The following is a 27,940-nucleotide window of genomic DNA, read 5'->3' as shown; positions in this document are numbered from 1 at the left end:
CGTTGACCCTGAACGCCACACAGCTTTCGTCCAAGTTACATTGTCATGGTGACGGGAAAAACGCTCAGCCCGAGCAGGTACATGGTTTAGTGTGTGTGACAACAGAAAGAAAGGTTATTAAACAGTGTTACTGTCAGCCTGGACTGAAGATTGCAGCAAGCCTCATCGTCATGTGTGAGAGCACCGCGGTTCCGAGCGGGGAAGTTTACCGGCAGCTGTTCGACGCTCAGGTGGGTTTGAGGTCACACTTTACCTGAACGCCGCAACAAAGAGATTTCATTTTCATTTATTTATTTATAAAGCACATTTAAAAACAACAGGGAGTTGACCAAAGTGCTGTACAAAATAACAATTAAACAATGACATTAACAACAACAACAACAACAGGTAAGAAAATTAAAAGAAAATTAGGATAAAATAATTGGTAACTCTCATACAGTTTCGAAAGCCAGAGTAAAAAAAAAATGTTTTAAGATGCGATTTAAAAAGAGTAACAGTTGGGGCCTTTCTAATGTGGAGAGGTAGATCATCCCACATTTTCGGTGCCACAATCGGTGCCCGATCTCCTCTATGAACCATCCTAGACTTATGTAAGGTAAGGAGCAGGTGATGGCTTGATCGAAGGGCACTAGAGGGCGTATAAAGCTGCAATAGGTTGTAATAATAGTTGCTATTGTTGAAGCTACCCACAGGGGGCGCTCTGGAATCAATAAGATATACAGAGTAGAAGAAGAAGTTATCGTGGTAGAAAGAATAATAAACAGCTAGCTGAAGCTAGCACCAGGAGCAATTCTTGATGTTTTATTCATAGAGGAATAAGAACATTACATAGGTCAGACAAAAAGTCCGGTGCCTGGCCATTTAGCACTTTATAAGTCGAAAGTAAGATTTTGAATTTAATTCTAAAACGTACTGGAAGCCAATGAAGGGAAGCAAGCACCGGAGTAATATGTTGGTGTTTCTTCACACGAGTCAAAAGGCGAGCTGCAGCATTCTGTACAAGTTGGAGCCGGGCCAAGCTGGACTGACTGACACCCACATACAGTATAGTGAATTGCAGTAATCCAATTGAGATAAAACCCATCCATCCATCCATCCATCCTCATCCGCTTTATCCGAGGCTGGGTCGCGGGGGCAGCAGCCTAAGCAAAGAGGCCCAGACCTCCCTCTCCCCAGCCACCTCCTCCAGCTTATCCGGGGGAATACCAAGGCGTTCCCAGGCCAGCCGAGAGATATAATCTCTCCCGGGGCCTCCTCCCGGTGGGACATGCCTGGAACACCTCGCCCAGGGGGGCATCCTTGTCAGATGCCCGAACCACCTCAGCTGGCTCCTTTCGATGTGGAGCTGCAGCTGCTCTACTCCGAGCCCCTCCCGGATGGCCGAACTTCTCACCCTATCTCTAAGGGAGAGGCCAGCCACCCTTCGGAGGAAGCTCATTTCTGCCGCTCGTATCCGCGATCTCGTTCTTTCGATCACTACCCACAGCTCGTGGCCATAGGTGAGGGTAGGGACGTAGATCGACCGGTAAATTGAGAGCTTCGCTTTTACACTCAGCTCCCTCTTCACCACGACGGACCGGTGCAGCGTCCGCATTACTGCAGCTGCAGCCCCAATCCGTCTGTCGATCTCCGGCTCCCTTCTCCCATCACTCGCGAACAAGACCCCGAGATACTTGAACTCCTCCACTTGGGGCAGGAACTCATCCCCGACCCGGAGTGGGCACTCCACCCTTTTCCGGCTGAGAACCATGGCCTCAGATTTGGAGGTGCTGATCCTCATTCCCGCTGCTTCACACTCGGCTGCGAACCGTTCCAGTGCGAGCTGGAGGCCCCCACCCGATGAAGCCAACAGAACCACATCATCTGCAAAAAGCAGAGATGAGATTCTGAGGCCACCAAAGCGAAAGCCCTCCGCCACTTGGCTGCGCCTAGAAATCCTGTCCATAAAAATTATGAACAGAACCGGAGACAAAGGGCAGCCCTGGCCTTAATGTTTTGAGATAAAACAAACGCATGAATTGCTCGTTCCAAGTTTCTAAAGGATAAAAAAGATCTCACTTTGGATCGGAGCCTTAATTTAAAAAAGGACCGCTGGACAACTGAATTAATTTGTTTCTTGAATGTAAGTATGCTATCCAAGAACATGTTAGCACATGTTAGGTTACATAATTCCAAATCTGGGGCATTGAAATTACAGCTTGGTCCAAAAACAATTACCTCAGTTTTATCCTCGTTGAAGGTAAGAAAATTTGAGGCCATCCAGGTTTTCTTTCTTCATCATATCTTTATTTACTTTTTCCTTTATACAAAAAACAAACAAACAAAAAAGACAACAAAAGACAAAAACAATTACCACAACAACAACAGAGAGAAAAAACAAAACAAAAAAACAAACACAATAAGCAGTCTGAGACATGTAAACGAAAAACTAATACAATATATATAATTCGGTCTACCAGTCATTTACACATTTGTCCTGACAAACTCAACCCGCCATTGGAGTGGGGCTGCCCCTCTCACTATGGTTTTCTTCAGATCATCAGGTAAGTAATCCAATAGCGGGCGCCATATATCCAAAAAAATATCTTCATTGGCACTTAATTTGCACTCAGTCTTTCCATTGGTAAAACTCTAAAGATTTCTTTATACCATATTTGTTCAGAATTGGCATAAAGTTAAAAGATTAAAACTAATAAAAAAAATGTAAAAAGAGACTTTTTCCATTTGATTATATTTTACATGATGGATTATGCAGAAAGTAGAATAGGGCTGAAAGATCTATTGCTTTATCACCTATTCTGGTTGTAAATCATGTTTTTAAAAAGTAACTAGTAACTAAGTAACGAATTACTTTTGAAAATAAGTAATCACCGAAGTAATGGGATTACTTTTTTGGGGGGGAAGTAATCAGTAATTAGTTACTGATTACTTTTTTCAAAGTAACTTGACCAACACTGGTGAATGATGCTGCAGAGCTCCAGCTGCCTGCCTGAACCAGATATGGAGGGAAGATTGAACTCACTCTTCCCTCCATATCTGGTTAAGTTTTACATTTTAAATATTATACATAAACTTGAAAAAGAAATTCTCATTAGCACAGAGCATTTGGGAGTCACCGAAGTACACATTTACAGCCATAGCAACACTAAACCATAAGGCTTGTTGCCGTTGCACATTGCACTTTGTTGATGATAAAATTTGGGCTGTGGTGTTTGTTTGTTTTTGTCTCTCTGTGTACGGACAGACTGCAAATCAATTTCCCATTGGGGACAATAAAATTACCATTGACCATTGATAACTGCCCCATGAACTGCAGACTGCAAAAAGAAAAGATATGAACATAACGATTGAAGTGTGCTGCTTGTTGCATTAATTACTGATTTTGCATGCATGCATTGATTTGATGAGGGTTAAGCATGTTTTAGAAAAAGCTGACACTTTCATACTTTGAATCATGGAGCAGAGGTAAACAAACCTTACTGACTCCTTCCCAGTAAGAAATCACAAACAGAGGCCTCAAGCAGTGGGATTTGATGCTGCAGTAGGAGCACTGTGAGCGCAGGAGGTGTGTACAGTCTGACTGTGCACACGTCCTCCTGTGTTCATACAGAACCACTTCACTGTTTCCTTCCTTCTTCCTTGAAGAGTAAAACTGACAACGTGGGCTCACTGATCAGCAGAACTCAAGATGTCTGACGAGGGCTGACATGTTCTGTTGCAGCAGTGACTGAGCTGTTTCTTGTTCTCATGTGTTTCAGGCTCAGCTGTCCAGATCTCTTCTAGCCGGATGCAGAGACACCGGGACAAATTGTCTGTCTGCTGTGGACAGCAACACACACTGCAGCACAGCCAGCAGGTGGACAGAGACACACACCACTGTTACATATCTGTACTGCATCCACTCTCTCAAAACATGTTGTGTTTTTTCCTTTAGTAGAAGGCAGCAGGCGGAACACAATGATGATGATGTCATAGATGATGTCGGCAGACTTCCAGATGCCGTGGGTTAGTGGTGCTTTTACTTCTACAACAGACATGCAATACAACAGGGTCGTAGCTAAAGTGGGTCTGGGGTGCCACTCGCCCAAAACTGTGCTGTCAAGTCATGTGCAGTCATGGCTACATACAGGGTGGACAATGGATCTAGGTTTACTTGTGTTCACTTGTTGTTTTTACCTTTTTTAGAATGCATGGCGTCTCATTGCCCACCATTCCTTAACACAACCAAAGCTGAGCCCCCAGCAGGCCCAGGTTACTATTCACAGAGGGCAAAGCAATTTTTTGTAACATTTAAAAAAGCTTTTTACTACTATAAAGCTGGGATTTAATTGTTTCTGGACAGGAAGAGAGACTACAGGGTGGGGTTTTTGGCACTTCATTTTTCAGACCTGAATGTTTGCAGCTAGATCAGCTAATCTAACAGAAACATTAAGTTAAAATGTCAATGTTCACATCACAGTCAGAAGCTTCTCTCTTTATTTTAGTTGTTGATCATCCCAGCTCTGACATCATTGAACGTCTGACAGAGAAAAAAATTCAAAAACATCAAGAGGCTCTCAAACAGCTGGATTCAGACCTGAGCCAGCTGTCTCAGGTACAATGCATCGTAGTTACACTGCACCTGAGGGCAATACATGCTGTGGTGTCACAATACATACTCTGTGTGAAATTATTGGCCACTGTCTGTCATTGTGTCAGGCGTGTGAGACTCAGGTGAAGGCCATCAGTCAGGAGCTATTGTCCAGTCTGCAGGAGGTGGATCTCAGATTGGACACCCTGAAAGTCAGAATGAATCAGCTGGAAGATCTGGAAGATGTCAGTATGCAGGTACACATGACATAAAGTTTAGAAGATCAAATACAGTTTTAAACCCGCAGCCTGATGAAGCTTGTGATTTTTTTTAAAAATTGCCAAACCTTCAGAATAATTAGACTTGGTGTGGTTGGTGGAGTGTGAAAATAATATCTTATGGGCTGGAGAAATGTGATTGGTTTTGAGAGTGTTAATTTCATGTGTGTGCAGGAGATCCACGGTCTTTGGAAGAAGGTAGAGGAAGACGTGAAGCTGAAGAAGACCACTATCGTAGAACTTAACCTCAAACTGACTGAAACTGAAAAACAACGTACTGACCAGGTCAGACTGAGCGTCACTGACACTTTTAAAATTTTACCCAAAGAAACCATTTGACACCCACAGTCAGTGGTTGAACAATAGAGGGCAGTACTGTACAGTTGTGGTCAGAAGTATACTTAAAATCTTCATAATACATTTCTTTAAACTATTTTTTTCCTATGGTGGAAGGACTATACAACAGCTTTGATGTCTTAAAAACAGAAATTGGGTCCACAAGTTTAAATTTGTTTTGGATTTTAACTAATCCAAACATTGACACAAGTATGGATACAAGCTTAAATATATACATAGACTCACTTAAGTCTTTTAATAAGTGCTGCTGAAGGTTCTACATTTACAGCCTTGTAAAGAAGTGGTTGATCTATGAATTGTACATTTACACAAGTTGGGAAGGTCTCTTGGAGTCATTGGAGCACATATTAAGATGATCAGTTCAAACAAATGTTCAGATGTGCCACGACTTTAACAAGGTCTGGAAGAAGACCCAAACTATCACCCTGAGACAAGAGGAAAATGATTTAAAACCGGGTTTTACATCTTCATGGAATAATAGAGTGCTGATCACGAAAGAAGGCCCTGCTCGTTAACAGACGCTTTGAATCTTGGCTGAAATTTGCAGCTGCTCATGTGGAGTAGCCAAATGTCCCCAAGAGAAAGGTTTTATGGTCAGAGACAAAGATTGAACTATTTGGCCACGATAGCATGATGAGTAGTAAAAGTGAGGCTTTCAATCCTAAGAACACTTTATCAGCTGTCATTGATGGTGGTGGTAGTTTGATTCTCTGGGGCTGGTTTGCCCTCAGTGGTACTGGTACACAAAGTGGATAGAATAATAGAACAGCCAGTGTGTATACTGCTGAGCAGCTGTGGAGAAAAACCAAACCAAAATTCAAACTTGTGGACCACTTCCTGTTTGTTTAAGACATTAAATGATGTACATGCTGTATAATCATTCTAGAAAAAGAGCAGTTCAGTCAATGTATTTTTCTTTTTCTCATAGATCAGAGCTATTATCAGGAAGTACTACCGTGTGTTGGAACAGATCAGTTTCCTGCATCCATCTGACATCCACAGGCTGATCCACACTGAAGCTACAGTAAGTCACTGTGACCTCTCATCTGACCTCTAACCTACATAAAATGATAAATTGCACTTCTATATCTCTGTTTGTCTCAGATGCTGAATCAGTCTATGCTAGCAAACCGTCGCAGCATTGCCCGACTGCTGCTGCTCCTCCAGGAGGAAAATCTACATAAGGAGTCGATCCTTCGTCGGCACTGGGAGGACTGTCTGAGTCACTGGAGAAGGAAAAGAGTCCACAGAATTGTAGATCAGTTCAGGTGAGTGGAGCACCATGTTATACATTGATGTGAGTTAAAGAAGCCAGAAGCTTAAAAGATTCAGGATTAGCTTGTTCAACACTCTAATCCACTTTGTTCATTTTCCCAAAGTCAGAAGAGAATTAGATTGGAATTGCTGAGTTTGGTAATCCAAAATAACTCCTCTTATGACTCTAGAAGTCATTAACTACAGAATATATCAATAATGGCAGGGCACGAAGATTCTCCTCAGCAAAGCAAGAATTCCTGTTAGGGGAGGACTGGGATTTAGACTACAGGCATTGTCACCAAAGCAACGAAAACAAAAAAGAAGGGGTGGCAAAAAGTGGCTGACAATATTAAATTTAACTTATTATAAATACAGGGCAGTCTGGGTAATCAGATACCAGAACATTTTCCGTAATTTCATCATGAAGAAAACTGAGAGACTGTGAGACATTTCAGGGTTAAATGTTTAAATAACTATCTTTACACTGTCATCCATTCCATCCATTCATCCATCCATCCATTATATCCAGAGATATCATTTCTCCAGCGTGTCCTGAGTCTGCCCTGCAGCCTCTTTACAGTGGAATGTTCCCAGATCACTTCACCCATGTAGATTGGTTGGGCAAACTCCCACATAGCTCCTTAAGATGATAAAGAGTTGGTTGTATGTTCTGGGTCCAGGATGAAAACCACATTGTTCCTCCTGTATCAGAGAATTGACGAATGAATGAACTTTCCTTTCCAGTGCCCTGGCATAGACCTTTCTAGAGAGGCTGATGAGTATTATCCCCCCGTAGTTAGAGGACACCCTCCAGTCCCCCGTCTCAAAGATGGGAATCACAACCACAGTCTGCCGATCCATAGGCATGGCCCCAGATCTCCACGCAGTGTTGCAGGTGCATGTCAACCAAGACAGCCCTACAACATCCAAAGCCTTTAAGAACTAAAGGTGAACCTCACCACCGGACACTCTTCTTACAGCTCTGTCTGGAGGCCTGGCTACAGGGTTGGGCAACCCTACATGGTACACTGGTACCTTGATTTTCTTCTGTCCATAGGTGTTGACTGAATCACTCTTTATTTGGCCACTCACCAAGGACCAATTTGCCTAACATTTGTCTAACAAGGACACTATCTCAAACTGACATTGAGGTAATGTCTGCAGCTTTAATTTTTTAACTCCCAGACCCTGGACAAGTTGGAGGGCTTTTATTTCCTAATATTTTTCTATATTTGTGGTCAGTTTCAGAACTGCTGTGACAGTCAGTCCTACAACTGAAAGATCAGGCATCACTCCAAATTGTATACCATGGTAAGTTTTTGAACTGGCTGATAATCAGTAGTATTTGTGTCGTAGAGGTCTCTGCAGCAGGAATGAGGATCAGCAGCTGGCCTCAGTTCAGCAGATAAAACTAACCCAGCAAGATCTGACTGAACGGCGCCGTGACATCATTAACAAGATCAGGTAAGATCAGGTGAAAATAAACAAACATAAATCATAATCTTTTCATTGCCTGGAGATCCAGTCAGTCCAGTTTCAGTGTAATTTCTTTTGTTTTCACCCCGTGTTCTTCTTGTCAAGTCACATATTCTCTTTGTGTTTCAGCTCTCTGGTCCCACCCACCTGCTCCAAAGCTTTGGTGTCTGATTGGTTTGACCAACTAACAGATGTCAATCAGCAAATTGGTAACTGTCCTCTGGAGTCACTACTACTGATACAGTATGAGTTTCACTTTACAAACTTAAATCACTATTTGAACAGCAGAAAACATCACTGTATCACCTTCATGAAGCAGCTATGTTACCAAGTCATCCAAATCATCTGTTATCCTGCTTGTGGTAAATTGGCAGAAGCACAAGTCTGAGTTATACTATGGTGATGATAAATGTAGGTTTGTATTTGTGTGTTCAGAGCATTTCCACACTGAGCTTCTCCATCAGCTGCGTTGCTGCTTTGAACAGACATGGCAGAATCGGCTGGCGGAGGTGGAGCGCTGTAAGGTAAATGCGCTTGGTTAGCTCTGATGTAGCAGCTTTCAAATACCTTTAGTTAATAGCTGACTGCTGTCTGCAGCTACATCATCGTAGCAATGATTACATTCCAGCATACAGGCCTGTAATTTTAACCTGTCATCCTACAGGAAGTCCTCTCATCTTTGGAATTGTCAGAAGAGGAAGTGAATGACATCATCAACTCACAGCTTCTCACAGTGATTGGAGCACAGCAGAGTCAGGATGAAGAGCAGCTGGCCGCTTTAGATGTCAGTCACGTAAACCTGCCTCAGACTGTTTCTGTGCACTGTATCAGAGCATCCACGTGTTCATGCTTTCTGCTTGTCTGTCTGCAGGTGAGCAGTGACTCTGTGGCCCGTCATGCTTTCAGTCTAAGTAGAAGTGTATTTGTTGTCATGCGAGCAGCAGCATTGCTGTGGGAGACACATTGCCAAAGATTAGAGAGGAGAGATGAAAAACTACAACAAGACCTGAATGATCTCAGATGCTCACAGCAGCAGCACTTACAAGTGAGTTGCAATAAAACACAAGCAGGTAAGTCAAATAAAAACAACAAACACAATCAAGTAGTAAAAAAAAAAGAATGCTTGGACACTGCTAGCATAATGGACAGGTTTTCGACGGGGCTCCCACACAAACGCAAAGCAGGAGATGAGGCATCGCTAAATATGTTTCTAAACCAACTTCCTTCCAAGCCAAAGACTAGAAAATATGGTGAAGCATATCTTCCCTTTGGCTTCACCTGCACAAGTGCCAAGGTAGGTCTCCCCTGCAGAATTGGTTTTCCCTGCGTCAGGAGCAGGCGCCGGACTCTCCAAATCACGGACAAACAGTATCCCACATTCTTGATTTTTAGTTCACAAACTTGTGATAACTAACTACTTCTGACATTTTGGACATGTTAGCTCTTTATACAGTAAAGTTACAGTGGGATACAAATAATATCAGGCTGATCCTGCCATAATTTACTCCCCCTGTCCAAATTACAGACAAACAGCATCCCACAGTTGTTTATGTTTTTGAACCCATTTTGCACAGAGAGGCATTTTTTGAAAAATGTATTGATAGCAATGTTGAATATTATTACCCAGGAAAAAAACAACTACACGTAAAATAATTCCACCATGATGCCTCTGCCTTTCTAAATGGAGGGACAGTAACTGCGTGTGTATATGTAAGAGTGTAAAACCTGAAGATAGTAAGATTTACAGTATTTTCTCTCAATCTGCCATTCTGCAATTCATCTCATGTAAACAAAAAAGTAAGTAAAAAAAGTTTGGGAACCACTGGTCTAATATAAGAATTTATTTGATGATCAGAAACGTGTAATTGTGACAAATATGAAGAAAAAAACCTCTAAGAAATCAGGAAGCGGGCAAAGTTTTTAATAGCACCTTAAAGGATTTATGTTAACAAATTACATACAGGTAAGTTACCGTCACAGGTCGACGTGGTTTTCACACTTTTGCCCAAGAGAGAGCATGACAGGTTCCCTTTTCCAACATGCTTGCTCTTATTCTATCAGAAACGGAAGATGCAAATGGATGACCTGTTAGGAGGACTCCGTCAAGAGAGCAGTGAGGATGCTCTGAAGACATCTCTGGACAAAACTATCGGTTACTTGCAGCAGATTAAGCACAGGTACTACAGGGTGCCAGCTAAGGCTAATCCCAAAGCAAAATCCAAATAAAAGTTCATTTTCTCTCCAATTTATTACAAATATTGAAATTCACAACATCCCCACCCAGTTTGTTAACATTTTGCCTTGGACCATAGCAGGGAAGCAATGTCTGTACAGTTCCCCAGGGAACAATCAATCACATCATGAAAACGCAAAGCTTAGCTGACCAACTCTGATTATTTAACATGATCATTTGTCTGATTGGCCGGAGGCGAACACAGCCACAACTTTAACTGTAAAAAGGACAGAGGTTGTGTGGGCAGGAAGAAAGGTGAATTTGAATAAAAGGTCCTAATTTTCAGTGTGTGTGTGTGTGTGTGTGTGTGTGTGTGTGTGTGTGTGTGTGTGTGTGTGTGTGTGTGTGTGTGCGTGCGTGCGTGCGTGCGTGCGTGCGTGCAGTTGCAATCAATTTGTCATTGATCAATGGACCCTGTTGAATCTTCACCCGTCGTGCTGTTTGGAGGAGCTTGTCTCCTACAGCAGGAACCTCAGCTCCTTCTACCACCTGAGTCACACCTACCAACCGGTAACCATAGCAGACAGACCTCACTCACTACATGTAGCCGGTAACCACAGAAACACAATTACAGTGAAACCTGAAATAGTTTGCATCGATCTGAACACATCTGACTTTTTCATCTCATTGTCCTCTAAAAAAGGTTATCATCAATTTAAGTCATGTCTCTTTTTTTCTCAGAGTCCAGGGGATTTGGAAAAGCTTGTCCAACCATCTAGCGGCCGATCCAGCCCATACCTGGGTCTGTTCTTTCACACTCATGCTCAGATACTTAAACTGGTTTTATTTAGTATTGACATGTTTATTTGTTTGTGTAGAAACCAGCTGGCAGATTGAAAGTCCTGAAACTTCACACAGCTCTCAAAATTGGCTAATTGAGGTGATGCTAATTAATGATAAACAATAATCAATTTCTGATTGATCCAGAAAATATCAATGGTTGTGTGTGTGTGTGTGTGTGTGTGTGTGTGTGTGTGTGTGTGTGTGTGTGTGTGTGTGTGTGTGTGTGTGTGTGTGCATTTCAGGCAGGGTCCATCCTGAAGGAGATCTGTGATTTCAGCAGCTCTGTCACCTTTACCTCATCAAAAGATGTGGTCTACTCAGCTCCTGTCTTCAGATGTTCCACTCCCAACCTGCCAGTCAACCTGGAGTGGGAGACACACCTGAGCTTATTTCCTGTGGACCTCCTCCTGGACTCACTGAGCAGGTACTCACACACGCACGCTTGTATTTCCACTCTCAGTTGAAAGATCACCACCTCAAAGGCTGACTGTCTGTGTGTCAAGGTCCCGGACTCTGTTCTTGAACCACCTGGAGCAGCATTTCCACAATGTGCTCAGTTTAGCGGTTTCAATGATGAGAGACAGGAAGGAGGCGGTGCGCTCAGAGCAGGAGCTCCAACTCCAGCAGCTGAGCCCCCGACATATCAAGACCCATATATACGAGCCCCGCATGGGTAACAGACACACACAAACAATGCACAAATGTTGGTGAAAGTTAGTCAAAGGTTACAGAATTTGCTGTAACACATGCTAGTAATCATGATTCACAGAATGGATATAAAAGATGGGTTTAAACAGTGATTTCAACGTTTTTCCTACTGACATCTTAAGTTTTGAAATCAGACTTGAATGCATGAGGCTAAAAGACACCAAATCCTTTTACAAGCAAGTGCTGCCACTCAGAAATGATTTTAAAATGTCTCTAATGTCTAACTTTAACAGCCACTGACATAAATCGACAATAAAACTGCAGTTATAGAATCATCAGTGAAATTTTTTTTTGAAGCAACTCATAATAGGTTTTCCGACCTTGCCAGTTAATTATTATTATCCTCGTATAAGATTTTGTTTTTCAACTAAATGACTCACTCATGCTGGCCACTGAAAAGAATACAGGTTTAAAACTGCATCCACCCTGGAAGTAGTCTAGTTGTTTGAAGCTAACAGCTAGTGGTCCTTCAATGCTCCAGTTGCCTAAGTGACCCTGTAGCATACAGTATTTAATACCAGGCCATATTTCAATCAATTATATCTTTCACTCCCATTAGTAGCTTGCGTGGAAGTTGAGAAAAGATTATCTTGTCTGCTCAATAATCCAGGTAAGAAAGTTGATTGGTAATGGACTGATTCTTATATAGTGCTTTTCTACTCCAGCCGGAGTACTTTAGACAAGATGTCACATTCACCCAAACACTTTCTCTATACTGAGTGCTTTTTAACTACATTCACCCTGATGGATGCATCGGAGAGCAACTTGGGGTTAGTATCTTGCCCAAGGATACTTGACATGCAGACTGGAGGAGCCAGGGATTGAACCACCAACCTTCCGATCAGTAGGTGACCTGCTCAACCTCCTGAGCTACAGCCACCCACTGTTTCTCCCACTGGAAGTTCAACATCCAAAATTGTATTCAGAATCAGCTTCTTTGGGAAAAGATTACCTCTTGTCTGGATACGTCTCATTGCCAGCAGTTAAGTTAGATGCTTGAAGTCACAAAATGTCATTCACTTTCTGTAGCATCTGCTTAGCACGTCACTACCAATACCAATGTCCATCTATATTAATAGTCTGTGGTCCTTCCCATATTATTTTTACAGAAGCAGCTAGAAGCATATAGTGACAGGTTAATAATGAAAACACCTCTTAACCAAACTGTGTCTTTGTGCGTAGCTGAGCTACAGCTCCACAGACAGCATGTGGACACCCACTTTGAGGGTGTGTTGGACCTGTTGACCTCCTGTAGGATGGAATTGCAAGACCTGCAGGCCTCCATAAAGAAAAAGAACATGGAGCTTATGGTCACTTTGTCCAACATTGAGGCCAACATCCAAACAGCCAGCAGCAGTCAACAGTAAAAACTGTCTATCTGCACCTTTATGTGACTGTCAGCTTAGTGAGACCGAGACACTGACCACAGGTATGTTTCTCTGCAGTTGGGAGGCTGCTAGCACCACACTGCAGGACTGTCTGCATGGACACATCAAAGAAACGCAGGACTGGCTGACCAACTTCAGACAGACAGTCATGATAAGAATGGAGGAGGGCAGAAACAAAACAGCACAACTCCTCAGCTCCTTCAGGTAACGGCAGCTGCAGCAGACTCTTCAGCAAAACAAAGTGATCATCACCAGATGAGTGTGTTTTCCTCCTGCAGGCTGTTCAGTGAAGGAGGAGATTTTGCACCTCAGGAGCTAAAGATGTTTCAGAGAAGGGTGAGGGAGGAAACTAAGCGTATCAGCACAACTGAGGAGTCCATCTACTCTGCTCTTGAGGCTTTTGAATCCAGGAGCTTACAGAAGGTGCAATGTATTATCCTCTGTTAATTGTTACTTCTGTAAAGCACAGTTTGCATAAAATGGTCGAGTAGAGCCTGGTCGCTCTTTGGACAAAATTCCTATTTCCATCCCAATTCTCTTGCCTGGTGGCCCCATGATGACATCAAACCTAGACTATATATAAAAGATCCATATGGTCACCATTTAATTGTGGACTCAGGATTTTGAAACCTTATTCTTAGTGTTTTCACTGAGAACAGTTGGGGTCAGAAGTTACCATATTTGGACAAGAAAGTGGAATGTTCGATAGGTAGATAACAGTAACAAGCTTAGTAAGCAAACTGCATACATGAACTGTACTGGGGCAATGCTCAGACGCACATATTAGCATATTAGCTAAACAGTGGAAAGTAACACACTGGGACAATACTAGAATATCACTCACCATAAGTGAAGCACAAACATATTAGATAACTTTTATTTAGATAATTCTTTAATCCTCCAAAAGGCACCAACAATCACATTTTCTTTATTTGTATAGTTTCCCCTTTATAACAGCTTTTGCCCCTCAGTGTCCCAGGGATTCCAGGGGCTATGTTGTCAGTGGACTTTTTGCCCCCATGACAAATTGGTCCTGGGTGAGGGACCAGACAAAGAGCTATTCAAAAAGTATAAATTACACAAAACATACAGCCAAAGCAATCCAAGTTTTTCCTGGTTGGCGTTAGAGTTTGTTCCCTGTGCCTTCGGGTCGGGAAATAGGTCATAACTGTGATCTGCGGTTATGTGTCGAATGACAGTTTTTGGAGTCCCTGGGCGGGATGCTTGAGGAAGGTCCACCTGGGGACTCTGTCGTCTTACTGAGAGACTTCAACACTTGTGGGCAACGACAGTGAGACCTGGAAGGATGTGACTGGGCAGAACACTGGACCAGGTGGAAGGCTTCGACTTGAGTGGTCTCAGAATCTCATCTCTGCTTTTTGCAGATGATGCAGTTCTGTTGGCTTTATCAGGGGGTGGCCTGATAAAGCCAACAGCTGTCAATTTACTGGTATACCTACGTCCCTACCCTCATCCATGGTCACCAGCTTTCGTTAGTGGCGGAAAGAACAAGATTGCAGATACAAGCGGCGGAAATGAGCCTTGTCTAAGAGTAGCTGGCCTCTCTCTTAGAGATAGGGTGATGAGTTGGGCCATCGGGGAGGGGCTCAGAGTAGAGCTGCTACTCCTCTAAATTGAAAGGACCCAGTCTCTTTGATAGCTAGGAACATGCTACTGTAGGCCCTATGTCCAATAATCTGGTGTTTATTGGTGTTTTTTGGAATAATCTGAAAAACAATATTGCTTTCTTACACTATTGTCAATGTCCAGGTCGCTGTGTACATCTTTTACAGTGGGGCAAAAAAGTATTTAGTCAGCCACCGATTGTGCAAGTTCCCCCACCTAAAATAAGATAAGATAAGATAAGATAACCTTTATTAGTCCCACACGTGGGAAATTTGTTTTGTCACAGCAGGAGTGGACAGTGCAAAAGTTATGGGGCAAAAATTAGAATACAATAAGAATAAATACAGTACACAACTGTACAGAATAGAATAAAATAAAATACTATATACAGTAGAATAAAATAAAATAAATATACAATAAGATAAAAATAGAATACAAATACAAATACTATATACAAATGATGACAGAGGCCAGTAATTTGCACCAGAGGTACACTTCAACTGTGAGAGACAGAATGTGAAAAAAAATCCATGAATCCACATGGTAGGATTTGTAAAGAATTTATTCGTAAATCAGGGTGGAAAATAAGTATTTGGTCAATAACAAAAATACAACTCGATACTTTGTAACATAACCTTTGTTGGCAATGACAGAGGTCAAACGTTTACTATAGGTCTTTACCAGGTTTGCACACACAGTAGCTGGTATTTTGGCCCATTCCTCCATGCAGATCTTCTCGAGAGCAGTGATGTTTTGGGGCTGTCGCCGAGCAACACGGACTTTCAACTCCCGCCACAGATTTTCTATGGGGTTGAGGTCTGGAGACTGGCTAGGCCACTCCAGGACTTTCAAATGCTTCTTACGGAGCCACACCTTTGTTGCCCGGGCGGTGTGTTTTGGATCATTGTCATGTTGGAAGACCCAGCCTCGTTTCATCTTCAAAGTTCTCACTGATGGAAGGAGGTTTTGGCTCAAAATCTCACGATACATGGCCCCATTCATTCTGTCCTTAACACGGATCAGTCGTCCTGTCCCCTTGGCAGAAAAACAGCCCCATAGCATGATGTTTCCACCCCCATGCTTCACAGTAGGTATGGTGTTCTTGGGATGCAACTCAGTATTCTTCTTCCTCCAAACACGACGAGTTGAGTTTATACCAAAAAGTTCTACTTTGGTTTCATCTGACCACATGACATTCTCCCAATCCTCTGCTGTATCATCCATGTGCTCTCTGGCAAACTTCAGACGGGCCTGGACATGCACTGGCTTCAGCAGCGGAACACGTCTGGCACTGCGGGATTTGATTCCCTGCCGTTGTAGTGTGTTACTGATGGTGACCTTTGTTACTTTGGTCCCAGCTCTCTGCAGGTCATTCACCAGGTCCCCCCGTGTGGTTCTGGGATCTTTGCTCACCGTTCTCATGATCATTTTGACCCCACGGAATGAGACCTTGCGTGGAGCCCCAGATCGAGGGAGATTATCAGTGGTCTTGTATGTCTTCCATTTTCTGATGATTGCTCCCACAGTTGGTTTTTTCACACCAAGCTGCTTGCCTATTGTAGATTCACTCCTCCCAGTCTGGTGCAGGTCTACAATACTTTTCCTGGTGTCCTTCGAAAGCTCTTTGGTCTTGGCCATGGCGGAGTTTGGAGTCTGACTATTTGAGGCTGTGGACAGGTGTCTTTTATACAGATGATGAGTTCAAACAGGTGCCATTCATACAGGTAACGAGTGGGGGACAGAAAAGCTTCTTACAGAAGACGTTACAGGTCTGTGAGAGCCAGAGATTTTCCTTGTTTGAGGTGACCAAATACTTATTTTCCACCCTGATTTACGAATAAATTCTTTACAAATCCTACCATGTGGATTCATGGATTTTTTTTTCACATTCTGTCTCTCACAGTTAAAGTGTACCTCTGGTGCAAATTACTGACCTCTGTCATCATTTTAAGTGGGGGAACTTGCACAATCGGTGGCTGACTAAATACTTTTTTGCCCCACTGTGTATACAGTATAGATCGTGAATATAATGTGTTTATATCTGGTTGTCAGCAAAGCAGATTCTTGGGTCTTTACCTTTAATTATTAATTAATTAATTAATTAATTAATTAATAGAACAATATAGAAAAAGTCCAAGCAACTAGAGAGATAAGTAGTAATAGTAATAAGTTTTAAAGTGGAATGATATGTGAGACCACTAAATGTCTGGCAGGTAGAAACTGAATTTTTTCACATGATATTTATGGTAGCAATACTCTATGCACACTAGTGGAGACTCCAGAGGTAGTTCTGGTGTTCAACATTAAACAGTCTAATGATATTTTGCAGGTGAAAGAAGTGTCGGCTCCCTTGGAAGAGAAACTGTCCTTTTTGAAGTCTGAGGTGAAATTTATTGAGGACGCCCAGAAAATGATCACCAGCACACAAGTTCACATCAAAGCTGAGGTGCCCATCTCTCTCTCTCTGTCTGCTTGTCTCTCTCCGTCTTTGCTGGTTGTTTATTAATACTGTTGGGCCCGTCCAGGCTGCCAGAAGTAACCACCAGCAGACTGTTATCAGCAAAAGACTGGAGGACCTGAGGAAGATGTTGGATGACACACAGGTAGTAAGGTAGCTGGGAGATTTGACTGTGCAGTGACAAAGTTATATTGCAGCTGGAAGAACAGTGGCCCATAAATACAAGAGGTAATCAAAAATGTCCAAGAACAGGACCAATTAAAACCAAAAGGCTTACCTGATATGAATTTGAGTGATCTCAGACTCGTGGTCATTTTTTTGTGCACCTCTGAAACAGAAGCTTATATTTTTTTTATTTCCACAAGTTTGAGGGCTGTGGTGAAACTGCAAAGAACACAGTGTACGTGGTCAGAGCTTCCAGGAAACAATTCTGAAAAGCAGGTTTGCTGGATGCTGTCAGGACATGTTTGAGAAGATGACAATGGAGATGATCTAATCCAGATATAATATGAACATTGGCTAATTGAACAGGGCTGGTAGGAATAAAAGCAGGAAAATGGGAAAACTGGTAGATTTAAAAGAGGCAAGAATGAACGTACAAACTCCACCAAAACTGCACATAATTAAACAAAAGCCACAGAAAAAAAATCTGTGTCCATACTTATAGTAGTAACATAACATTATTTTTTCACCCCTGGTCAAATGACTACTGTTATTACTCCTATTCAGTTACTGTACAGAGGACTGTAGTACTTATACCAAAGAACAAGAGCTCCAACGTGAATATTTTCTCTATATGCAGCTGTCTCCAGATCAGGTTTGTTCCTTCCTGTCATCAATCAATAAAGAACTCAGGGAGTGCTGTCAGTACCTGGATTTGAGTTTGGTATGTCACTTCCTATCCACCACCTGTTGCCTTGTTTTTCTGCACTGCTTCTCTTCTTTCTAGGCTGCATGGGGTCTATGCCCTCATCTTCTATTTTTCTTCTGCCTTTTGCAGACAGTCTTGACCCGGTCTATTTTCTTTCCATGTGGATTAATTTTTCATTTTTGTGTTCAGGACTCTGCACTGGAGGAAAGCCTTGCTTTGTCAGGTCACCATAAATCCAGGAAGCAGGTCCTGCTAAACCTGTCTCCTGGTTTACTGCAGCCAAACAAAACAAATATGGACCCCCTTGATGATCCTGTTGTGGGGATCATCAGGTCCTTGAACAGGTATATATGTGGAGGTCCATTTAAGTTAACTTTGGGTTGATGGGGCTGCTCTAATTTTCAGAGTTGAAAATCCAACTTCCAGTTGAAAATTCTAACTCGGAACTCAGACATTACAACTTCCAACTTTAATAGAAGGCACTAATAATCCTGCTGCTGCAGGAACAAGATTACTGCTGGTTGTGTGATACTCTTTGATTATGCAGACAAAAAATGTTTCACCCCCTTATTTCTGTCCAACACCCAAACATACAGGATTAGTTGCCAAGATCCAGCAAAGGAAAGAGAACGGAGACAAAGGATATCTTCTGGTAAAGTACAAACATTTGTTTCCTTTTTCATTCTGACGGAAATATGTCTTTTTTCTCAGTAGTGTTGCAGAGAGTTGCACATAAACTACTTCACCACTCATACAACCTGTAGGCAGCTTAGTGCAGTTCACTGTTTTTCTTTTTAAAAACTGGTCACAGGATTGAACTTGTATTGCTAACTTATTCTAGCATTACAATAGAATTTGCCTTAACTTCTATTGTGTAGAGCACTTTTACAGTGGTTTTAGCTTTCACCAGGTTATCTCAGACCTCGCTGGGCTGAGTAGGTTTATGGTGAGGATCAGGATTTCTTTCAATTCATCCATCCATCCATCCATCCATCCATCCATCCATCCATCCATCCATCCGCTTCCGCTTATCCTTTTCAGGGTTGTGGGGGGCGCTGGAGCCTATCCCAGCTGTCATAGGGCGAGGGGCGGGGTACACCCTGGACAGGTCGCCAGTCTGTTGCAGGGCTAACACACAGGGACAGACAACCATTTGCACTCACATTCATTCGCACATTCACACCTAGTGACAATTTAGATTATCCAATTAATCTATCCCCACAAGCTGCATGTCTTTGGATGGTGGGAGGAAGCCGGAGTACCCGGAGGGAACCCACGCAAACACGGGGAGAACATGCAAACTCCTTCTTTCAATTCAATTCAATTTTATTTATATAGCGCCAAATCACAACAAAAGTCGCCTCAAGGCGCTTCATAGATACAGAGAAAAACCCAACAATCATATGACTCCCTATGAGCAAGCACTTTGGCGACAGTGGGGAGGAAAAACCCTTTTAACAGGAAGAAACCTCCGGCAGAACCAGGCTCAGGGAGGGGCGGGGCCATCTGCTGCGACCGGTTGGGGTGAGAGAAGGAAGACAGGATAAAAGACATGCTGTGGAAGAGAGACAGAGGTTAATAACAGATATGATTCAATGCAGAGAGGTCTATTAACACATAGTGAGTGAGAAAGGTGACTGGAAAGGAAAAACTCAATGCATCATGGGAATCCCCCCGGCAGCCTATGTCTATTGCAGCATAACTAAGGGAGGATTCAGGGTCACCTGGTCCAGCCCTAACTATATGCTTTAGCAAAAAGGAAAGTTTTAAGCCTAATCTTAAAAGTAGAGATTGTGTCTGTCTCCCGAATCCAAACTGGAAGCTGGTTCCACAGAAGAGGGGCCTGAAAACTGAAGGCTCTCCCTCCCATTCTACTTTTAAATACTCTAGGAACAACAAGTAGGCCTGCAGTGCGAGAGCGAAGTGCTCTAATAGGGTGATATGGTACTACAAGGTCATTAAGATAAGATGGGGCCTGATAATTTAAGACCTTGTATGTGAGGAGCAGGATTTTGAATTCAATTCTGGATTTAACAGGAAGCCAATAAAGGGAAGCCAAAACAGGAGAAATATGCTCTCTCTTTCTAGTCCCTGTCAGTACTCTTGCTGCAGCATTTTGGATTAGCTGAAGGCTTTTCAGTGAGTTTTTAGGACATCATGATAATAATGAATTGCAGTAGTCCAGCCTGGAAGTAATAAATGCATGAACTAGTTTTTCAGCGTCACTCTGAGACAGGATATTTCTAACTTTAGAGATGTTGCGCAAATGGAAGAAAGCATTCTTACATATTTGTTTAATATGTGCGTTGAAGGACATGTCCTGGTCAAAAATGACTCCAAGGTTCCTCACAGCGTTACTGGAGGCCAAGGTAATGCCATCCAGAGTAAGAATCTGGTTAGATGCCATATTTCTAAGATTTTCAGGGCCGAGTACAATAACCTCAGTTTTATCTGAATTAAGAAGCAGAAAGTTAGCGGCCATCCAGGTCTTTATGTCTTTAACCAGTGTGTGAATGGGTGGATGACTGGTTGTGTAAAGCGCTATACAAATACAGGCCATTTACCATTTAAGACATTTCTGCAGTTTAACTAATTGGTGTGTATTATCTGGCTTGCTAGATAGATAGAGTTGGGTGTCATCTGCATAGCAGTGAAAATTTATGCTATGTCTTCTAATGATGCTGCCTAAGGGAAGCATGTATAGTGTAAACAGAATTGGTCCTAGCACTGAACCCTGTGGAACTCCATAATTAACCTCAGTGTGTGAAGAGGACTCTCCATTTACATGCACAAATTGAAGTCTATTAGATAGATATGATACAAACCACTGCTGCGCAGTACCTGTAATACCTACAGCATGTTCTAATCGCTCTAATAGGATATTATGGTCAACAGTATCGAATGCTGCACTAAGGTCTAGCAGGACAAGCACAGAGATGAGTCCACTGTCAGAGGCCATAAGAAGATCATTTGTAACCTTCACTAAAGCTGTTTCTGTGCTGTGATGAGCTCTGAAACCTGACTGAAACTCAGTCATATCCTTAGTAAAAAAAAAAACTTTCACGAACTGAAAACTTTCAAATGAAGTATTTTGGCATTACAGTTTTTCATTTGTGTGTTCAGCGTAACCAAAGACTATATAAACAAGGTGTGTGTCTGTGTGTCAGCCTTTCTTAACATACCCTTAAGCCTGGATGATTAACTGGTGACTGAAGGGCTTCACACATTGAATGCATAAAATCAATATGAATATTTTGTGCATTCTAAATATTTTTCAGACAAAGCTATTCTTTGTGCATCTGTTCACACTGACTGCGTTATTTCACTGGGACACATTTTTGGCATTTATTTTTTCAAACCAACCTTCATTTTTTTGGACCCAAATAAACAGATCTGACCGCAGACTGCATTTGGAAACAAATGCCCTCATAGCTCAAACGCACACCAGTACTGACTACTAGAGAGATGGAAATAGAAAAATAATTCTGTTTTACTTCAGACATACAGCTATACGCTGCTCCAGGTCATGCTGCCTACTTGTGAGAATTGGATGAACCCAGAATCTCAGTTTCTTACTTTTCTTGTTTAGAAACGTCAGAACCAGCTCATCATGACTTGCTGTCAACTTATTTTCTTTTAAAGTGCGTTTTTTTGAGGAGGAATTTTCCACAAAATGTGTTCGGTGTGTATATATGTTATACAGCAAGTTTGGATCTGGAAAATTCTCAATTTCGTGTTGTTGGTTTTTTGCAATGCGTTTGGTGTTTAACAGCCAACCCAGTTCAGACTGACAGCATGTTGTGTTTCTGCAGGTCTGAATCCTATCCAGCTTCAGCAGAGACAAGATTCTGTCAATGCACCGAGGTAAACACATGTAGAAACATGATGCATTGCAACTCATCTGAACATCAATGTCATTTTATTTATGGTCGCAAACATAACAACACTGACAGCCATTTTACTTTCTTGATATGTCATCATCACTGATGACCTTACACCCAGATTGTATAATTTTTTATTATTTTTAAATACTATCTAAGTCTTTCTAACTGTCATACTGTAATGTCATACACTAATACTTCTAGTATTATTATCCTAGTATATTGCCCCGAAACCTAACCTTATGTTTTGGTGAAAAATAAAGTTAAACTTCTTTGGAATAATATAAATATTTTAGAAGTGTGTCGAATACAATTATTTTTTGTTCTCTTATTGCCAAGACCTATTTCCATAAGTCACAAATCTCATAATCTGGTACATTAGGATAATGGAGTAAGGGATACTATATCCCTAACAGAATTCCACAGTTGACTAACACATGTCCTATTTTTAGAGGAAAATGGGGTTTGCCAAGACTAGGGAGAAGAATTGTAGGGTTAGGGTTACCCAAATCAAATGGTGTTAGCTGATCCGTTCTGTCCCCTTCCTTCAAACATGGTCATGTGAGGTTTAAGGTTAGCTGTAGACAAAATGGCAAATTTGAGGATTCATATTAAGGTCATTTTTAGTACAATAACCACTAATAGATATATGTTATAGATAATCTATGACTTGTTTGTCCTATTTTATTTTTAACCTGTGTTTGTATTTCAGTGTAAAGAGGGGCGCCAGGTTTATCAGGACTGATATCAGGCATGAGAGAAGGTTCCAGATTTTTGGACCCGAACCAGATCAGAGTGCACAGTGAGTCCCAACTGATTCAGATCTGATGTGTAGCTTATGGAATGTTCTAGTTCCATTATGATATTTCTGCATTTCAGGTCTTTTAGCTCCAAAGTTAATTTGGCGTTGTGGAAAGCCAATGACATTCTCCTGCAGCTTGCTGAGGTAACATAAACATGACTGAGGGGAAATCCTATCCCTAACAGTTTCCTGAAAACCACAGAGCACTCGATAATTAAATTATTTTCTGATGCTAAGGTTCCACTTTAACTTCACACTGATCCACATCATCTCACTTGATGTTATCATTGGTCCAAACTGAATTCAAATTGACCTCAACCTGCACAAACTAACACGAACCTTTCGCTTGTCCATCCATCAGGACTTTTATCGCAGTGAGCGTCTAAGCTGTTTCCAGCTTCTTCCTGACTCCTTGGACCAATGGATTGAGAACACGCAGCAGAAGCTGGTGGGATACCACGAGCAGGCAAGCAGGTTTCTGGACACCAGCAGAGATGGTACCCATTCAGTAATACAACAATTTTCTGTCCATCTTTTTGATGACTAACATTTCTATAATTTTACACTGTAATCTGGCTGAGGCCTTAATCTTGTCCTAATCTGAACTCTAACAGTCCTTTGAAGATCTGGTCCAAACAGATGCTAGATGAAAATATCCAGCCTTCCTTTATATACATAGTTGGATTTTCTCCGTTCTGAACTCAGCAACCTTGGGTGAGGTAAATTAAAAACTCCTTAGTGGCAGGACCACTGGAGTGGATGAGATTTGCCCTGAACTCCAGTGCAATAGTTACACCCTTTTGCACATGCTCAGTAAAATGACAACTGATAAAGTTTAACAGGTTAGAGTGTAACTTAAACCAGTCCCAAAGAGTGGACTAAAACGACAGTTGCCAGGTTTAAATTATTTATTGCAAGCTGCCTGATACAGAGAAAGCAACTGTGGAGGGGAGTGAATAGGCAGGTTTTGGACACAACATCTGGACTAGCAACCTTCCCAGAGCATAGTCTTCCTAGTTCCAATCCCACCTTTGTCTCTGTGACAGACAATGGTGGAAGAACAGGTGTGAGATAGGAAATAGCTGCCATATTAGAGATGCAGGGAGACGTGGGAGCTGTGGTTGAGAAGCACACAATTGGAGGAGTTGCACTGAAGATGCCCACGTGTTGAAAAGAATTAGGAGAAAGTGATGGAGGAGCAGCAGTGGATGTAGGTGTGACCACACAGTAAAATCAATTGAAGAACTGGTTGAGTTCATCAGCTCTACCCACTTCACCCAGGAGTGGCTGTCTTTTGTTTTTGCTGTAGCCAGAGATGGTGTTGATTGCTCTCCACACCTCACAGATGTTGTTGGGCTGTAGATTCCTTTTTGTATTTCACTTTTGCCATTTTCAGTCTCTCCTTCAGCTCATGATGCACATGTTTGAGCTGTTCTATGTCACCATCTCTAAAAGCTATATTTTTCCCATGTCCCAAAACAAAAACTACAGAATTAGAACAGACACATGAGAGATACAAACAGGAACATCAGGCTGAACTTATATATCTTAGAAAGATACAAATATCTCAAAGCAGTCACACAGAATAAGCACCTAAAAATTTTATACACACTGTCTGTCTCTACCTGTCTATGGGTCAGATGTGGTGAAGCAGCTGTCTGTGTTCGAGGAGCTGCTACTTTTATCACCTGCAGTTTTGATCAGTGACCATGAGCGACAGCATGGGTCGGGGCTCAGAGAGGAAGTGGCGAGACTCACACAGAAACTGGAGAAGACTCTGGCAGCCAGTGAGAAGGAGAAGGTGTGAAGCTGTGATGCAGAAGGCTCTGATACAGACAGTAAAGATCTGCAAGCTGACTGGTTTCTATGTGTCTGGTTGTCAGAGTGTGAACATAGGTCAGCTGCGAACGTCTCTCGGGGAGGATGAGCTGGAGATGCTGAACAGCAGAGAAGAGCTGAGACAGCAGCAGCTACACAGCACTATCTCCAGTGCACACCTTGAGCTGCAGGTATGTGACAGTGGCACCAGATAACACCTTTCTAATCTGCAGTCTCACTTTGAGTGTGCATTTTATTATTGAATGCAGGAATGTGTGAGAGGCAGAGGGGAGGAGTTTGTTACATCACTGGCTTCTCTGACAGAGAAGCTGCTCCATCAGATGAATGACCTCTTTAGCCCTGCAGGTAACCTTTACTCATTTGTACCATCATAATGGCTGTGTGTGTGTGCATGTGTGTGTGTGTGTGTGCAGAGATGCTTACCTTAAGCTGTAATGGACATATTATAAACATCTGTTCAGTTAGGCTATAAATCATAGATGATCACCTGCCTGACGTGCTGCAAGTAATGGAGCCTACATAGCAATTTCCCTGTGGTAATTAGCACCAAGACATCAGACCTTGGAATAGTCGCTTAGGCTCATATGTAAAAAGATGGCAGTGTTGTCAAGTTTTTGAATAGTTTTTTATTGGAGTTTATTGATGATTCCAATAAAATGACCTTGGAAATGTAAGTTTGTCTGAGCGATCGGATTTAAATGGCATCCATCAGGCAGGTGCCCAAGAACATAATGATTGCTCTGCCAGAGCTCCAGCATTGCTCTGTAGAGAGACAAGAACCTTCCAGGAGTACAACCATTTCTGCAGCACTCCACCAATCAGCCCTGGGCTGACAGAAGTGACTCAGCAGTCAAATGCACATGGCAGCCTGCCTGGAGTTTGCTGAAAAACCATATGAAGGATGCTCAGCCCATGAGAAACAAAGTTCTCTGGCTTTGGGACCACTCTGTCAATGTCCTTGAGTTGTTCAGCCACAGACCAGACTTGAACCCAATTGAACATCTCTGGAGAGATCTGAAAATGTGCACCAATCCTTCAAATCCCACCTGATGAAACATGAGAGGTTCTGCAAAGAAAATTTGGAGTAGCTACCCCAAAATATGTGTACCATGCTTGTAGCATCATACTCAAAAAAGACTTCAAACTGTAATTGCTGCCAAAGCTGCTTCAACAAAGTATTGAGCAAAGATTGTGGGGTATTGTGTGTAGAATTTTGAGGTGAAAAGGCTGTTACATTCCAAAATGTGAAACAAGTGAAGTGAATACTTTCTGGATAAAGTCACTAAAATTTAAAAGCATCTGAATGGTGATTTCCCACGTGCATTTTATATATCTGGGTAACCAATGAAATTAAAGTTTATTTATATAGTGCTTAAAAATTTCTGCCCAGATAAGTTCCCAGATGCATTTCAAGATGAGTACTTCCAAAACAACTTTGAATAATTTTTATGTTTAACCTGTTTCCATAGAAACTGGTACAGCAACAGCACGACAGCAGACGTGTGGTGCTGTTACTGTAGAAGCAGCATCTGAAACAGGAAGCAGACCAAGCGCTGAAAATAGGTAACCTTTGACCTCTGACCTGCATGTTACCCCTGGCAGTACAGATGTTTGTGACTAGAGAAGAAACTATAGTCAATTTAAAGTGTGTGTGTGTGTGTGTGTGTGTGTGTGTGTGTGTGTGTGTGTGTGTGTGTGTGTGTGGACATGACAACCAACAGCACAGGTGACCTGCCATCTTCTCATACTACGGTAACAACAGTTTCGATCGCTACATCCAAGTGGACCCCAGGACATGTGACTGTTATGGAGCAAAGAAACACTGCTATGAAGGTGTGTATACACACACACACACACACACACACACACACACACACAAACAAAATGACACATGTAATTAATGTTTGTGTGTGTGTGTGTGTGTGTCAGCGGTTTGAGCAAGTGGTCAAGTTGGAACTGTTGCTCTCAGACGACATGAAACGAAGACAGCTGAGCGGACAGCAGAGCTGGAACACACACTGGAGACAACAGATACACTCTCTGAAACTGATACAGAAGCCAACATAGCAGCAGCTGACTGAAAGTTTTTGGTGTAGGCTGTGATGACATTTACTGCATTTAATGTTTGTTAATAAAACAGAGAAGAAGAAAAACTTCCTGACATCAGTTGTTGTTTTTTTCTACCAGCAGCAGAGTCATGAACATCTGACCACCTACATCAGCCGTGCAAGAGAAGCAGAATGAGAGCCTTCCCATAACCAGACATATGTCGACACCTGAACACATTTTACTCTGAATGTGACAAAGCACTAACTTGAAACATCTAATGTGATTCTTGTCTCACTAGGAAATTAAGAAATATTAGTGCCTTTTCCAAGGTTGTTTATACTTAACTAAAAGTAACCTAAAGATATGTAGGTTATCTTTATTAACCTAAAGAAAATTACGTATGAAAAACTTACTAACATAAAAACTCAAAACTAAACTTTAGAAAGAAAGGAAAACTAGCTCAAAATATGTTGCACTTGGGCAAACAGAGCTTGCTCCTTACTGTCATTTATAAACTAAGATGCAGCCAGTTCAATAAAAACTAGTGATGGGACGTTCTGTATCGAGGCTTCGGAGCGTGTGTCGAGTAATGGAGGGGGCGTTTCCGCGAAGCGCGTATCGAGGCTTGCTTCATTTATGGGAGGAGCTGAAAATGATGACGTCCGAAGCCTCGCTGCCCGGCTGTACCACGTGACTGGTTCATGAAGTGGTTCGAACTTTGCCGCGAGATATGACAGCGATATAAACCCCTCAGACTTCATTCAAAAATGTGGGTGTTTGATGGAGAGTTGCGGTTAGTGAGAGTTTGGAGACCGTATGGAGGTTTATGAGAGTGAGGAAAGTCAGGAGAGAATGGAGCCAGCTAAGAAGAGGAGGATGTCCTCCCCTGTGTGGGAACATTTTGATCTTATTCCTCCCAACAAGGTATTTCTACAGAAGATGTATTTTCATGATACTGATGGTGCAATACAATTTATGTTGAGCTGTCTTGACTTTTGTACAAGGTGAAGTGTTTGCTATGTGCCAGGGAGCTGGGATATAACAGCAACACCTCATCCATGCTTAGGCACTACAGAGCTTTGCATGAGAATAAGGGGGACACCGATCGTGGAGCAAGACCAGGTGAGCCATCAAATGCAATGATAATATAGCATGCAGTAATGTTACTAAATGATATAACAATATTATACAACTGTTATAAGTTACGTGTGTGCTATTTATATTTGTGCTTTATCTTTATTGTCTTTCCTCAGGAGAACAATCTCAAATAGATGAAGACCTGGTCAGCATGGTGATTGAGGACTCACAGCCATTTAGCATTGTGGAGGACAAAGGATTCAAAAGATTTGTTAAATCATTAAATC

At 42.1% G+C, this 27,940-nt stretch overlaps 1 protein-coding gene across 1 annotated transcript; it reads left to right on the top strand.

Moving 5' to 3' along the window:
* The first annotated feature begins 170 nt into the window (after positions 1-170).
* On the top strand, positions 171-26,594 carry ccdc180 (coiled-coil domain containing 180). The gene is made up of 37 exons (XM_085367919.1): positions 171-230; positions 3,759-3,856; positions 3,935-4,005; positions 4,485-4,594; positions 4,699-4,827; positions 5,023-5,133; positions 6,134-6,229; positions 6,310-6,473; positions 7,819-7,926; positions 8,068-8,147; positions 8,374-8,462; positions 8,603-8,722; positions 8,810-8,983; positions 10,000-10,115; positions 10,555-10,681; positions 10,853-10,913; positions 10,990-11,051; positions 11,197-11,378; positions 11,458-11,627; positions 12,845-13,025; positions 13,108-13,254; positions 13,329-13,473; positions 17,006-17,122; positions 17,202-17,279; positions 17,937-18,020; positions 18,195-18,349; positions 18,602-18,657; positions 21,818-21,869; positions 22,599-22,688; positions 22,766-22,832; positions 23,050-23,185; positions 24,329-24,489; positions 24,572-24,697; positions 24,776-24,872; positions 25,997-26,090; positions 26,249-26,360; positions 26,457-26,594. Exons 1-37 carry the CDS (start codon positions 171-173, stop codon positions 26,592-26,594), a joined length of 4,164 nt encoding a protein of 1,387 aa, XP_085224045.1.
* The last annotated feature ends 1,346 nt before the right edge of the window (positions 26,595-27,940 follow it).

This window comes from Diplotaxodon limnothrissa, linkage group LG12 (genome assembly GCF_057381915.1).
Source record: "Diplotaxodon limnothrissa isolate DT_005_m linkage group LG12, D_limnothrissa_male_GT1.1, whole genome shotgun sequence".
Lineage (NCBI taxonomy): Eukaryota > Metazoa > Chordata > Actinopteri > Cichliformes > Cichlidae > Diplotaxodon > Diplotaxodon limnothrissa.
This window is presented reverse-complemented; position numbering and strand designations above follow the sequence as displayed.

Coding starts and splice junctions, on each gene's coding strand:
- ccdc180 (XM_085367919.1), top strand. CDS start 171: ATGTGTGAGAGCACCGCGGTTCCGAGCGGGGAAGTTTACCGGCAGCTG. Junction 8,148..8,373: donor AGATGTCAATCAGCAAATTG/GTAACTGTCCTC, acceptor TTGTGTGTTCAG/AGCATTTCCACACTGAGCTT. Junction 11,628..12,844: donor TATATACGAGCCCCGCATGG/GTAACAGACACA, acceptor CTTTGTGCGTAG/CTGAGCTACAGCTCCACAGA.